Here is a 14161-nt window from a genome sequence, read left to right on the forward strand (position 1 = left end):
ATTCCTTATCATATTAGACTTATAAATGCACTCTCTCACAAAGTTTAGTGGGTCCATACATTTATACACATGATGAACTGAAACTGTCACCTGGGCCTTCTCTGAGACTCAGTTGTCCCTGCTCCCGCAATGCTATTTATTCAATTACTCATTTATAATTGTGCTTGGAATTGTACCTGGCCAGGCAAGGACAGATTAGGATTCCAGCTCAATTTTATGTGCAGTTCAGCTGCAATGCAGAGACAATGAGAATGGGGAAAGCAGGAATTCAGGACTGTACAATATGGCATGAATACTGTTGCCACAACCAGAAGGAAATCCCCTGGCAGAGCCTTTCATGCCAGCGAGATTTACGGAGCTGCAGAGAAGGCACTGTAGCCGCACACCAAGTTGTTTACTAGACACTACTTACACATCAGTTTCCCAGCACTGAGTTATGGTATTGGGTTGGATTAATCTCTGGTACACATCTGGAATCTATTTACCGTAATGTGGCTGCACAGAAATTGCAGGGACCAGAGGAGCTGGCCACACAGCACACCCTGACAGCTTTCAGTCACCCACTGCCATCTCTGATAGAGGACAGACACGATCCTCTCAGGAAAAGTTACACATCTGTGCTTGACCTTGGAGCATTTGGACACACTTGATAAATAACTGTTATCTTAATGGTAGAGGCAGGGGAAGCACTAAGCACACTGGACTGTTGGACAGTGTTGGGGAAGTTTGGAGATGGACTGGACATCGCTGTCAGAAAATCAGAAACCAATCTGATTAAAAAAAGCAGCTGCTATTCTAATTGCCTTTTTGCTGCTTACAGCTCAAGTTTTCCTATCCTCCCTTTCCTGCATTATTTATTTCCATTTTAGACAGGAACTTTATCCATGTTGCTTTTGACAGCTGTGAAAGTGTTGCTGTTTTCCCTTCCCTTATGCAATTTTATGTACTACATACTGATGTATGCTCTCTAAGTCTTGTCTTTGTACTATTCATCATGCAATCACTTCAGTGAATTACACTGGCCCCAAATATTTGCATTACACTTATAAAACCAGAATTATTTCCAAGCCTGCCTTTCATATATAAATCTGTCATCATGACAGTCTCTGGCAGCTATCAGAGAATTAGATTAGAAACAGCTGGAAACATTCAGGACAAATCTGTGATAAGAGACTGCGAGATTCAGCAGTTTACATCTTTGTTGGACAAAGCAGCATTAACTGGACTTTATAACAAAGAACCAATTCCAAGCTTCAGAGAAAGTCACCATTAATCACAAAACAACTGTGCCCAGACACCAATAAAAGGGAAAGCAATGGATCAGTTCTACCAGGGCATTACAGAGATGGAGATAAAAATTAATGACCCCTAATAGGTTCCTCAAACTGACTGGACACCAAGATAAAGGATGGGGTTTGAAACATAAATCTCTAAAGAACCTCTTGCATAGAAAATGTAGGGACCACAGGAGCTGGCCACACAGCAAATCCTAGAGTTTCACAAGGCAAAATGGCCTCAAGTACTACAGAGATGTGGGTTCGCAAAAACCTGGTGTACATGCGAAAGCATCAGTACCAAGATCTGAAGACAAAGAAGGAATATGCTTGGCCTTGAACCCAGAAATCAGTCCTGACTGATCTTCCAGGGCAAAACACAGCAAGACTCAGACTGCTGATTAGAATAAACACACAGACACATCCCTCAACCCAGCAAACTCCTTGTCTTGCTAACATGGCAACCACCTGAAGGGATACAGCCACACACTGACTGATCCTGGCACAAAGCAACGCAGAGCTCACAAGGACTCTTTTGTTATCTTTTACTTCATTATAAAGGCAAACCCCCAATCTCCTCAGGAACTAGAAGTAACAAAGATGAGACTTGAGCACTCAAAAGCCAAATGAGAACCCTACAGAACTTAGGAATCCATATAAAAATTAACAGAAGGAAGTCAGCCTAGAGAAGGAAGAGCCCAGCAGAGGCTCTACCAGCCCCCACTGTGATGCAGTCCTTTGACAAACGAGCCCGCCAATAACCTTGTCTGAGAAGCTGGAACTGTCTCTCACCTTGTATTCGTCCATCCAGACGTGTGCCAGCCGCAGAGAGTTATGAGCCATCGTGTCCTGGCCCCCTGGCGAGCCATAGGGACGCCTCTTGCGGAAAATGTGTCCCACCCTGGAGCAGGGGATGATCAGGAGCCTGCCACCACACATCCAGATCTGGCCAGAGAAAGCAGAAGATAGCTCACTGTACACATGCTGACACTGCCTTCTCCCCTTCAACAGATGCTTAGGCAGGCTTATATATCACAGAATGGCAGGAGCCCTCCAAAGCTCATCCAGTCCAAACCCCTGCCAGAGCAGGGCCACCCAGAGCAGATGACACAGGAATGTGTCCAGGTGGGTTTTGAATATGTCCAGAGAGGGAGACTCCACAACTCCTCTGGGCAGCCTGTTCCAGTGCTCTGTCACACTCACACAGAAAAAAATCCCTCCTCATGTTTACATGAAACTTCTATGCCTCGACTTCCACCCACTGCCCCTTGTCCTGTCTTCACTGATGGGATGCCCAAGGACAAGATCATGATGGGATTAAGTGCCAGCAATGTTGTCCTACATGTCATGCTTTCTGACCAACCACATTATTAGATCTCAAATGAGGAAAGGCTGGTTCTGCCATATCATCACACTTTCCATATAACAAGTCATGGCTTTCATGCCACAAATAGTGAATCTAAAATGTTATGCTCTGATGACATTGAAATATATGTGCTGGAATTAAACTTGCAGACTACCATATGTGACTGGATGAAGCACTTAGTGTCATGATCTAGTTGACTGGATAAGGCTGGGGGATAGGTTGGACTGGATGATCTTGGAGGTCTCTTCCAACCTGGTTGATCCTATGATCTATGAATTTATTTACCTACATGAGATTTACATGTCCACACTTCCATGACAGATGATGAAAAGCAGTCAACATCAAGGGAGCCTGGAGACACTTTCAACTAATTACAAAAAACTCTTTCACACAGCTGTTTGTTTCTGTCTAGCACATGGAAACTCAGAAACACTGTTCACCTTCAGATGCTACATTTAGAACATCATCACAATCATAGAATCAACCAGGTTGGAAGAGACCTCCAGGCTCATCCAGTCCAACCTAGCACCCAGCCCTATCCAGTCAACCCGACCATGGCACTAAGTGCCTCATCCAGTCTCCTCTTGAACACCTCCAGGCACGGTGAATCCACCAGGTCCCTGGGCAGCCCATTCCAATGCCAATCACTCCCTCTGGGAAGAACTTCCTCCTAACATCCAGCCTATACTTCCCCTGGCACAACTTGAGACTGTGTCCCCTTGTTCTGTTGCTGGTTGTCTGGGAGAAGAGGTACACAGCCCTTTGCTGGACTAACACGTTCTCCTGTAGCAGAAAACTCTCACATTAGCAGTGTATAATAGAGTTACTTTTAAATCTCCTTCCAGGTAAGACAAAGAGTAATCATCTTTACAGCTCTCCCCCAGGCAGAGGAGGCTTCTAAACACCAGGAAGCTCTCTGAATAGACTCAATTTTTAACTAAGCCCCTTTTCAAAACTTTACTACACAGTAACAACAATTTCCTCACACTCCATGCACTTCTGTTCAGGTACCTAATAACTGCACTTAGTACTGAAGAACTACAGTTTATTAAATGCCAGTTCCTATTTTTTTACCTCTCATCTTGATTTCTTTAATGATCCAATTTGACAGATTTCTCTAAAGTTTTGTAGTCTGGGTGTTTGGTTTGGAGATTCTGGGGGGTTTATTGTTGATTTTTTGGTTGGGTTTTTTGGTTTTTTTTTTGTCCAGATTGTTTTTTTTTCCTAACATTAACTTCACTTTTTAATCCCCTCTTCATCTTTGTCATGGTAAGTTTCTCGTTTTCCAGCAGGCATAAAAAGTTGCTTCTCTTTCAGTGAAGTGACAGGGAACACGAGACAAAATACAGGCAGACCAGTGAAGTATCACTTTCAAATGTCCTGATTACAATTTTCTCATCAGCTTTCCAACCAAGCTGACTCCTCTACATTAAAATCTGCATTTTCCAGCCTTCAAAAAGGAGGCTGTAAGTGTCTGAAAGGCTCCACACATATTTAAGGAACTATAATAAGCTTACCTAATATCTCAGGCTCACAGAATGTCAGAGGTTGGAAGAGACCCAACAGGTCATCGAGTCCAACCCCCCAGCCAGAGCAGGACCACACAATCTAGCTCAGGTCACAGAGGAACGCAGCCAGACAGGCCTGGAAAGGCTCCAGAGGAGACTCCACAACCTCTCTGGGGAGCCCATTCCAGTGCTCTGTGACCCCTACAGTAAAGAAGTTCCCCCTTGTGTTGAGGTGGAACCTCCTGTGCTGAGCATCACACATCTTTTTAAGCAACTTGTGAAATCATCAGACTTTGTTTATAAACTCACTTCAGAAACGTGCATGATTCTTCTTGCTCTGTAGCTACCATGAAATGCTCCACCAAAGAAGAGCCATAAACATTTAACTATAGAGCCCAAAAGCCTCTTTATTCTTCCCAGTAAGGTTAACTTGAAGATTACTGTAAAGGTAGTCACTGTGCACTGAAGGCATCCTTCCTGGGAGCAAAAGTGCCAACTCCTGCGTGCAAATAGCTATTCCAGTGCTGAAGAAATGGTACACAGGGAAGAGAAGCAGTCAGAGCCTGAGTTTTTTGCTCCCGTGTACATAAAAGCCAGATTACCCTAAAAGATATTTCCAGGTTTTCTCCTCCCCAGATGTCCATGCCACTGTCATACTGCCCAAGTTCGTTGAAGTACTCGCGATCCATGGCAAACAGGCCTCCAGCCATCGTCGGTGACCTGCAAAAGGAGCATTAAAAGGAGTTAATTTCATTTAAGAAAAACCAAACCACAGCAGTAACTTCAGCTGAGTCTGCTATCTCACATCTTACATTTAAGATCTGTTATTTCCAACCTTAAATGGAGACCTACGTAACACAACGTGAATGCCACAGACACAAGTTACTATCAGATCACGCTCCTGGGCTCACTTCCAAAAGCAGATCTCTATGTGGAGTTTGTGATTTTTCATTAATCCAACACCTATAAGCTGCATTTATCTTGAGGAAAAGGGATAGGACAGAGAAAGAAGAACAAAGTGGCTCTCTGCTAAACAAACCAAACCAAAAAAGTAAAAACTTGTGCAGGTTTGGAGCCCATAACGTTTCCTACAGAGAACCTTAAAAGCTGGCTTTAATTCAATCTTCTCTAGAAGCTATTTCCCCCAGTTACAAAGGTGTGCACTTGCACACAGTAACCTGTTCTTCCCCCTCTTCCAGGGGCAAATTATCCAGACCAGGCTTGACTGAACTGCTGGAAGAACAAAGTCTACACTTTCCCATCTCAAGATAGATTAAAAAACAAGGTCCAAATTTCAACTATGTAAGTCAAAAGGCTGCTAAAAGAAATGCTGCTCTGCCTCACAGATAACATTTAAGTGCCAGGAGCAGCATTCTTTCATTATTGAGGCAATCATCAGTTTCTTGGTAAGTTATTTACAGTCTGTAAATCTGCATAGCTGTTCTCTTTGGTATTTTCCATTTCCTTCTTGCCTGAGTGTTCCTATGGTGGTGATCCATTGTGTGAAAGAATCTGTCTATGGTCCCCAGCATAGAGTCTTTTAGGCTGACTTACTACTGCATCACAAAGTTAAAATACATGGATGCTCTAGAACAGGACAAGAGCAAAAGGGGCACATAATGATAGTTGATACAAGGGGCTGGAAACAGACTTGTGCTCATCCTTGTTAAATCAAAACCTGTGTCACAAAATCAAACCTAAGTCTGGATTTCCTTGCCTGTTCTCACACAATTTTCTACTACAGTTTCTGTCACTTTGACCCAATTTTTAAAGGTTGCTCTCAAATTTTCCATCACCAAAATATTTCATGAAAGGCCTCTAAAATATGACTTCCCATTCGACGGAAAGCCATTTTCAAAGGTTAAATAGCAACCTAGCTTCTGCTTCAAAGCAGGCAGAGGAAGAGTCACTTTGATATGAAAAAAACAATCTTTCTAGGTGATTAGAGTCCTTCTAGAAACTTCTCTGCCTTTGCCAGGGGAATTTTTCCTAAAAATGAGTTGAACAAATACAACAGTGTTGAACACAGCAAGAAGCAACATTGAGGCACTCCCCAGAGCAACTGTGAGCACAGTTCTTAACAGAACAAAGATTGTTAGAGTTTCTGTACTGGTTCCTCATTCAGCTTTTCCCACCCTGCCCTTTCCCTTCCAGCTTCAGAAACTGCCACAGCAACACTTTCCCAAACAGCCAGCCAAACTGTTAAACAACTCAGGAAGTTTCCTGGCTTCTCAGCCCAAATCCTGGGATGGGTAGATGTGGAAAGACTAACTGCAGAGCTGGCAGATGGATGACATTGTGCCAGAGCTGCTTTTGTCAGCCTGAAATGCTCTTTATTTCCAGTCCAAGGGAAGAAGATGGAATAGATGAGCCCACAGCACTTGTGGTTGACTTTGCAAATCATCCATAAGTACTTTAACTGCAGGGCAGCAGTCTGTAAAAAAGGTAAAACTCCTGATCACTTTCTACACATGCCAGCAACATGTAGAATTAGATAATGGTTGGACTTGATGATCTCAGAGGTCTTTCCCAACCCATACAATTCAATGATTTTCCGTGGTAAACCTAGGTTCTGTACTGGGATGGATACCTGCAGTCAGGAAAAGCACAGTCAGCTTCCTGTCACTGTTCTACAGGCACTGACCCTTCTCATGAAAGGATTCACACTGGGACAGCTTCTCATAACTGAACCACATGTGTCTGCTACTGCACAGTGTCTACTGACATAACTTTACAACAGTCACATGTGCAGTAGGAAGCAGTTCTGTACAGGCAAGACAGCCACCGATGGTTAATAGATTAAGGAAGGTAACTTTGAAGTCCTGAAGCTTCACCAATGCTTTTGTTTCAGAATGACTCTCGAAAGACTGCAAAAACAATAAAGACAGGCTTCCAGCAGACAGATTTAGCTATCTGCCACATTGTGTAAAGGCATATTTAAAAGATGGTTTTCACATCCATGTGTGTTCATTTAGGCATTTTTATGACAAAATAGTTGGTGGAGGAAAACTATACATGAAATCTAATGCCAAAAAGTTATGCTGACACAGAAAGTTAACATAGGCTCTCCTGTTCTCTCCCATCAGTCAGGAAGCCACCTCCCTATTACCACAAAAAAGTATTTTCCCAGTCAGTATTTCATGACAAACTCTAGAGCCTGTATTAGTGGGATATGCAGGCTACTACTAGCACAAAGACAGTAACCAAAATCATGGCTAAGCCAAGCACATCAACAGATTGGAGAGCAACATCATTACACAGCTGAAAAGTGAATTTACTGGAGAGATTCAGTGAAAAATAGCATAAGCTCCTGAAGACTTCTGCCTTTAGCAATAGTTGATGTTGCATAAGCATTCTCTGGCAGTCTGCTTTCTGACCTGCATATACAGATATATCAAATCCATGGTTAAACATCAGAAACTCCAATGGGAATGGGCAACAGTAACCAAAACTATTTCTAAGTAAAATAAACAAAGCAGGTATTTGACAGTCTAGGCATCTGCTTCTGAATCTGCACACCCAGATTACACTCCATAATGCCTGAGTGCTTCTCATCATCCACATGCCACACAGAGCTCCACACCACGTAGGAGGAACCTTACTTGATTGGAGCAGTGGCTCCCTCGGGTCCCTCCAGTTCTGACAAAGGAACAAGGTCCCACTTAAAGTGCAGGCCCCAGTTAAACCCTCCACGCACAACTGGGGAGGAGCTGTAGGTGAGAGTGTCAGCACTGATTATATCAATCACAGGGCACACCACAGTCCTGCGGTCTTCTCTGATGGGAGTCAGCAGAGGTTGCAACCACATCTCATTCACCTCACAGTGACTGTCCAGGAACACCAGCACTGTCCCTACAGAGATCAAAGCACACAAATTGCAGAGATCCATGGTAACGAAACACACAGACACACAGACAGTTCTAGCAGCAGCAGAGCACTAGCAGTGTCACCACCCCGTGTAACAGAAGGGAAATGCCATCCACACCTGGAAAACCAGAGACTCACAGGGATTAGCTCAAAGGCAGAAGGTAGGTAGGATCCTGACTACTCACACCAAGTTATGAATTGCTTAAGTGGGCTTTTATTTGCCTTTCTTTGACAGAGTTTTATGTCACCCAGATTCAGTAGAGCTACTCTATTTTAAATGAAACATCATCAGAGCAGCACTCTTGGAGTCAAGAGGGATATGAATATGTCCCAGTGCCCTACACCTCCCACAGGTGAGTTAGACCACAGAGATAGAAGATGACTACAGATACTGCACTGGATGTTAGTTAAGGTCTCCAACTATCATAACACAGGGATCACTGAAGACACTATGTAGCTGTCACAACATACATTAATACAACAGCCATGGATCAGTGCCATTAACTCCTGTCAAAGGCAATGATATTCTGAAACAACTGCTGAAACATCTCTCATCTAGGATAGCATTATTCCAGATCTTTCTTCCCCTGCACTATGTTGTGTGGCTTGGGATGTGGCATGACATGTAGAGCTCCTACAGTGGGTTAAAGCAGTGATGGGTCAAACAGTCAACATCTGAAAGAGCTGCACTACAGAGAGAAAAGTCATCCTGTTAACACGTGATCAAAGTATGCAGGGAAGAGAGAAACAAGGAACTGTACCTGTGGCATGAGAAGCTCCAATCATCCTTCCTCGAATCAAGCCTTCTCGCTTTTCATTTCTCACCAGCTTTGTGGTTTTGGGAAGCTGAGTTTTCACATATTCATCCAAGTCTTTCTTCAAGTCAGCTGAGAACGGAAAACACAAGCAGAAGAATAGGATGGAAATAGATAAAGCTTTGTTTAAGGTCCCAAGATGTTCAGCCCAAACACAGACAAAACCTTGATCAACAAGTTACCCCAACGCAGCACAGCTTCAGAGCAAGAGTATCAGAAGCACAGACAGTCATCCCATGTCCTAGGCTTGCCCTCCAATTGCTGTGGTCTGGCTGTTTCGGTCACACATCCTCCTGCTATCAGTTTCCCTTTTTCCTGCTGCACGGTGGAAAGCCACACAGACAAACTCACTACACATCCTGCACAGAAGGTGGTGAAGGACTGTGTGACTGGGCCTGCCACAGGGCACAGTCCTGCTGAGAAGCACTTCCTAACCTTCCATGCACTGCCTGTGTCTCAGGTTTCATACTTGGCCTTGCTTTCCTGAATACAGACTGGACTGTTACCCTTTTGTTCTACTTGTAAAGCCTTTAGTGTAACGTGTCTGAAAGTAACTGCAACTACTAGACTCTATGCTAACAGAAACTGCTGCTGATAAAAAGAAATCATGGGGAAAAATAAAAAATAAAAGGCACTGTGCAGAGAGAGCATTTCCAAATTCTTCTTATGGTGCCTGTCACTTGCAGAAGTAACGACAGCCCTTTCACACAGGCAAGTGATTCAAATTACTGTGTTCCATGCACTGAAACAACGCTGACACCTTTAAAAAGAAGCCTGAAGACACCTTTCATTACCCCTACCTGCTTAGCTGAGATGACAGCAGATACAAAGTCAACTCACTCACAGGGGTTGCTTTTCTCAACCCCAAAAGGATCAAAGACACTGCTGTCAAGCAGGTGCTTTTGAAGGAGAGCAAAGTTCACTGAAGTCTGTAGGCACTACTAACTTAACTAACATCAATGGCAAAGTGAAGAGTAACAATACCTTTTTCACATGAGGACAGCGCTTTAATGTTAGAAAGGAGGACCACTGGAGAGAAGATGGACACATGAAGACTGAAATCTAAGTTAATAAGCTTGTAAAGATGCAAAGAGGAATGTAAAATGAGGATGAAAAACAAAACCCAAAAAGCTGGCTGAGGCTTCATAAGAAACCTCAGTGTACAGGCAGACAGGTTTTCAACAGAGGACATGCTGGAATAAATCTTATTCTTCTGATGAATTTCACTCCAAACATTAAAGCTGCTGTTAACAACACCTAATGCCAGAGAAACAGATATGGAAGCCAAAGCTGTACCTTTCAGAAGGTACAAGAACTTCCAGGCAGGAAAATTGAAGATGAGATTCCCAGAAGCAAAATCAAAGGATAAAATCTCTACCTTTGTACTGCAAGGTGGCATCGTGGATGCAGAATAAGAGAGTATCACATAGCAAATATGGTACTTGTGAATATTCAAGGACCACAAGTCTCTGGACAGATGCAAACAGGATTCATTTGGGCCACAAGAATTTTCTCCCCTGGTCTTGAGTCATATCATATGTCAGAGGCAGTAAGAAAGATGTCTTTGGAGAAAGTATCTCAGACACTTTCTGAAGCAAAATTAGATGCAAAGACCCAAGCTCTGCACAACAGCAGTGATGTGTGGCAGAGCTCTTGCAATTAAAGCTGAAGAAATGGGCATCATTTCATCTAAGAGCATTTCAGGAAGTATGAAATGCAGGGGAAATAAAAATTTAGAAAAATCCAAGCAGCACAGAGGTTGAGCAGTTTGCCCAAACTCACATGAAATCCATGGCACAGCCACAATCTTTCTCCGTTTCCTGTCACCAAACCAGCTTTGCGCTCTTTCAGCTGTACGATTCCATTCATTAAGCAACAGTACAGATATCAGTGTATAAACACTATCTCCTTCCATCTTTGGCTTCAAAATAGATTCAGTTGAAGTCAAAAAGGCAAAGAGTTGAATGTTTTGAACTTAATTTGGCCTTCAAATTATCAGTAGACTAGAAGAATGATGGCATTTCTACCTAAACACAACCATTAACAAATGTGTTACAGAACCACTATGGCTGGAGAAGACCTTCAAGTGCATCAAGTCCAATCATTATCTAAGTCTGCAAAGGCCATTACTACACCATATCCTTGAACACCACATCTAGAAGGCTTTTAAATGTATCCAAGGATGATAGTTCAACCACGTCCCTGGGCAGCCTGTTCCAGTCCTTGGTAACCCTTTCAGTACAGAGTTTTTTCCTAATGTCTAACTTAAACCTGGCCTGGCAGAACTTAATCCCACTTCTTGTCCTGTCAGTTGTGACTTGAGAGACCAACCCCCACTTCTCTACAACCTTCCTTAATTCAGTTGCATTGAACAGTAAGGTCTCTCCTCAGCCTCCTTTTCTTTGGACTAAATAACCCCAGCTCTCTAAGTTGCTCCTCTTAAGACTTGTTCTCTAGAGCCTTCACCAGCTTCCTTGCCCTATATTTGCATTCATCACATTGGAAAGACTGAGGTTTGAAGTAAGCTTAGTTCTGAATACGATGGTTATGAAACTTTTAAACAACAAATTGCACAACAGATTTTCTAGCATGAAGTTTGTCTTGCTTCCAAAATACAAAGAGAGCTTTAAACATTACACATTCTTAGTGGCAAAGGACTGAGGGCTTGATCTTTGCTCTCTCTTGTATCTTAACATCTCAGAGAGATGCGTAACAGAATCTCATTCTACATTGTACATAGCTTATCAAGTCTCAGAGCAAGTGAGACTTTAACCCAGAAACGAAACACAGAGACTAATTGTGTTTGGCTAATTGTATATCTACTACAAAACATAATCTATGTATAATTTCTTTTAATGCACAAAGTTGTTAACTTGTAGAGATGCAAGCAGGGAACTTGCACAGTCCTGCTGGCAAGTACACTAAAGCATTCCTCAACAGGCATTTTGCTTTTGAAGTACCAAGAGGCTCCAGTCGCTTCTCTGTCTTTGCCTTATCCATCATGCGGCAGAAAAATGCTGAAGCATCAATCTCTCAGCAACAGCAAAGCAATTCTGCAAGGACTACCCCTCCAGGGAGAGGCTGCTCCAAGAGCCAGGGACGGCTACTCCTCGGGTGGCCACAAGAGGCTGTGCGAGAGCCACGCAAAGACCTTCCAGCAAAGGCTTCCACCAGCTCGAAATGCTGAGCAAGGGCGAAAAAAACAGTGCCACAGCAACTGATTTGCTAGACCGCAGCTGAGGCTATCTGCATTCAATTCTCTTCAGACGCATTCACAATTAGTAGTGGCCCAGGACGTTTACAGAAAGATCAATGCAACCTGCTTTGAGCACCAGCACAGCACAAGCAGTCACAGCTGAACTGTGAAGAACTGCTTCATCATCCCCACACAAATGTGCACTCCTCACTAACTTGAAACCTGCTTTTTAAAGTTAAAGCCCACGTGATACAAAGTTCATCAGTAAAATGGCACCAGTGTCCAAGGGGATGTCACCTTGGGCTTCCCAGAACATCACAGTATCACCAAGATTGGAAGAGACCTCACAGATCATCAAGTCCAACCCTTTACCACAGAGCTCAAGGCTGGACCATGGCATCAAGTGCCATGTCCAATCCTGCCTTGAATCATGCATCATGACTGAGTACACAGGAGCTTTACGTCACAGGTTCTGTGTTTTTATCCACCAGTCAGTAAAGCACAGGAAGAGATGGGAAGCTCAGGAAAACAAAGCATTACTGGAAGGTTGTCTCACCCAATTCACTGTTGTCATCCACCAAAATAATTTCATGAAGAAGGTGTGCAGGAGTACGATCCAGGACACTATGGACCGTGCGAAGCAGGGCAGAAAGTGCTTCATTGTAGAAACAGATAATAACGCTGGCAGATGGCAGGTCAGAAGGGTAGGACTTCTCCCTACATCTGCAAACAGAAACAGAGGAGTTAGTTGCAGTGGGATTTCCACAAGGCTAGGTCACTACTGAAGCTTCATAAATAAGAAGCAAGCATTAAATGTACAGGAAGGATCCCTAACTGGAAGAAAAAGTGCTCGGGCATGTAACCTCTGTAGTGGGACCTAGCATAGTAAGTGACTTTACACACATATCATTAGCAGAAAACATGATGGATTGGAGCAGGGGGGGCAAAGGGGGAGGAGTGAGAACCACAGATCCTTAAGACATAAGAGAAAATACCAAAGGCTTTTTTCAGCTGTCAAAACACTGTCTGGTACCCTCAGGAGCTCAGACACATACAGGAATGGCAAATATCACACGAGGCTTACAAAAACTCCACAACTTTATTGCCCAGCTGCTGGAGACTAGGTTGAGTATCCTAGAATACCTCCAATGGTGCTAAATACCTATTTAGACAACCAAGGCTGGGATTCAGACTGCAGATTAAGACATTTAAGACTGGTCACTGCTGTCAGCGGAGTAGTGTTCAGCTCACCCTAAGGCTGACAAGTGCATTTTGTTGGCTGCAGAGCTCTGAGTGTTCCATTAACTGCACTGACTGCATCTCTGTTAATTATAATAAAAGCAGGGACAGATAAATGGAACTATCTAAATTTAAGCATCTTAATCTGCAAGCTGAATCCCACTCAAAGCAGAGTGGGATTGTTTTTATTTTCTGAGTTTGTCTGTACTTCTTTGTCCATCTTCTTTGAAGATGCCAGACAGGAGGAAATCAAATAAAAATAAGAAACTATAAATGAAAACCCAGAAGGATGCAAGAAAAGCATTGACTGACTTGAAATGAATGTAGCTCTGGAGAGCAAGTATGATTCATTACTTTTACCCAGACCAGGGAAACCACTAGAAAAACAGATGCAGGTTTATTCATTTTTTCAATGTTGGGTTTTCCTGTTGTTAAGGTGGTAGGGTTCTTCTCCCTCACAGATTAAAGAGAAAAATCTGAACTATTCAGAGCAAAACAATCCAGATACCAGCACTTGAACTCGGAAACAGAGAGCCTTTATCAGCAGGCATTCTTCTACCTTATCCTCTGTAGGCTTGCAGCAAATGTGAAGGAGTACATTAGGTGAGAGTCTCCCATTAACTCAGGCACTGGAATATTTAATGTCCATCTTTCAAAGACACTAAACAGAATTACAGCATCTCTTCTGCTAGTTACAGGACCAAGGATCTCAAAACAAAGCCTCAAAAATAAAAATACTGTGACATGCTATAAGTAACCAAGTACACAGCAAGATGGAAAAGACATAGCACATGTGATCTCAGTGTGGCTGGAAGGAAAGTTTAATTTCAAGGTCTTTTCCACACTGGCTTTCAATTCAAACATTATTTTTGAAATCTTATTCCTATCAAACCAGC

At 43.1% G+C, this 14161-nt stretch overlaps 1 protein-coding gene across 2 annotated transcripts in view; it reads right to left on the reverse strand.

The window, feature by feature from the left end:
- Positions 1-14161, reverse strand: part of GALNT11 (polypeptide N-acetylgalactosaminyltransferase 11) — a 46884-nt gene that overhangs the window by 10718 nt on the left and 22005 nt on the right. For both annotated transcript variants that reach the window (XM_064162849.1, XM_064162850.1), the window contains exons 4-8: positions 12583-12749; positions 8777-8902; positions 7751-8000; positions 4751-4868; positions 2067-2219 (exon numbers count right to left, since the gene is read on the reverse strand). In XM_064162849.1, the coding sequence (XP_064018919.1) occupies positions 2067-2219; positions 4751-4868; positions 7751-8000; positions 8777-8902; positions 12583-12749 (814 nt within the window). The remainder of the gene's footprint in view (positions 1-2066; positions 2220-4750; positions 4869-7750; positions 8001-8776; positions 8903-12582; positions 12750-14161) is intronic.

Source organism: Pogoniulus pusillus, chromosome 23 (assembly GCF_015220805.1).
Source record: "Pogoniulus pusillus isolate bPogPus1 chromosome 23, bPogPus1.pri, whole genome shotgun sequence".
NCBI lineage: Eukaryota > Metazoa > Chordata > Aves > Piciformes > Lybiidae > Pogoniulus > Pogoniulus pusillus.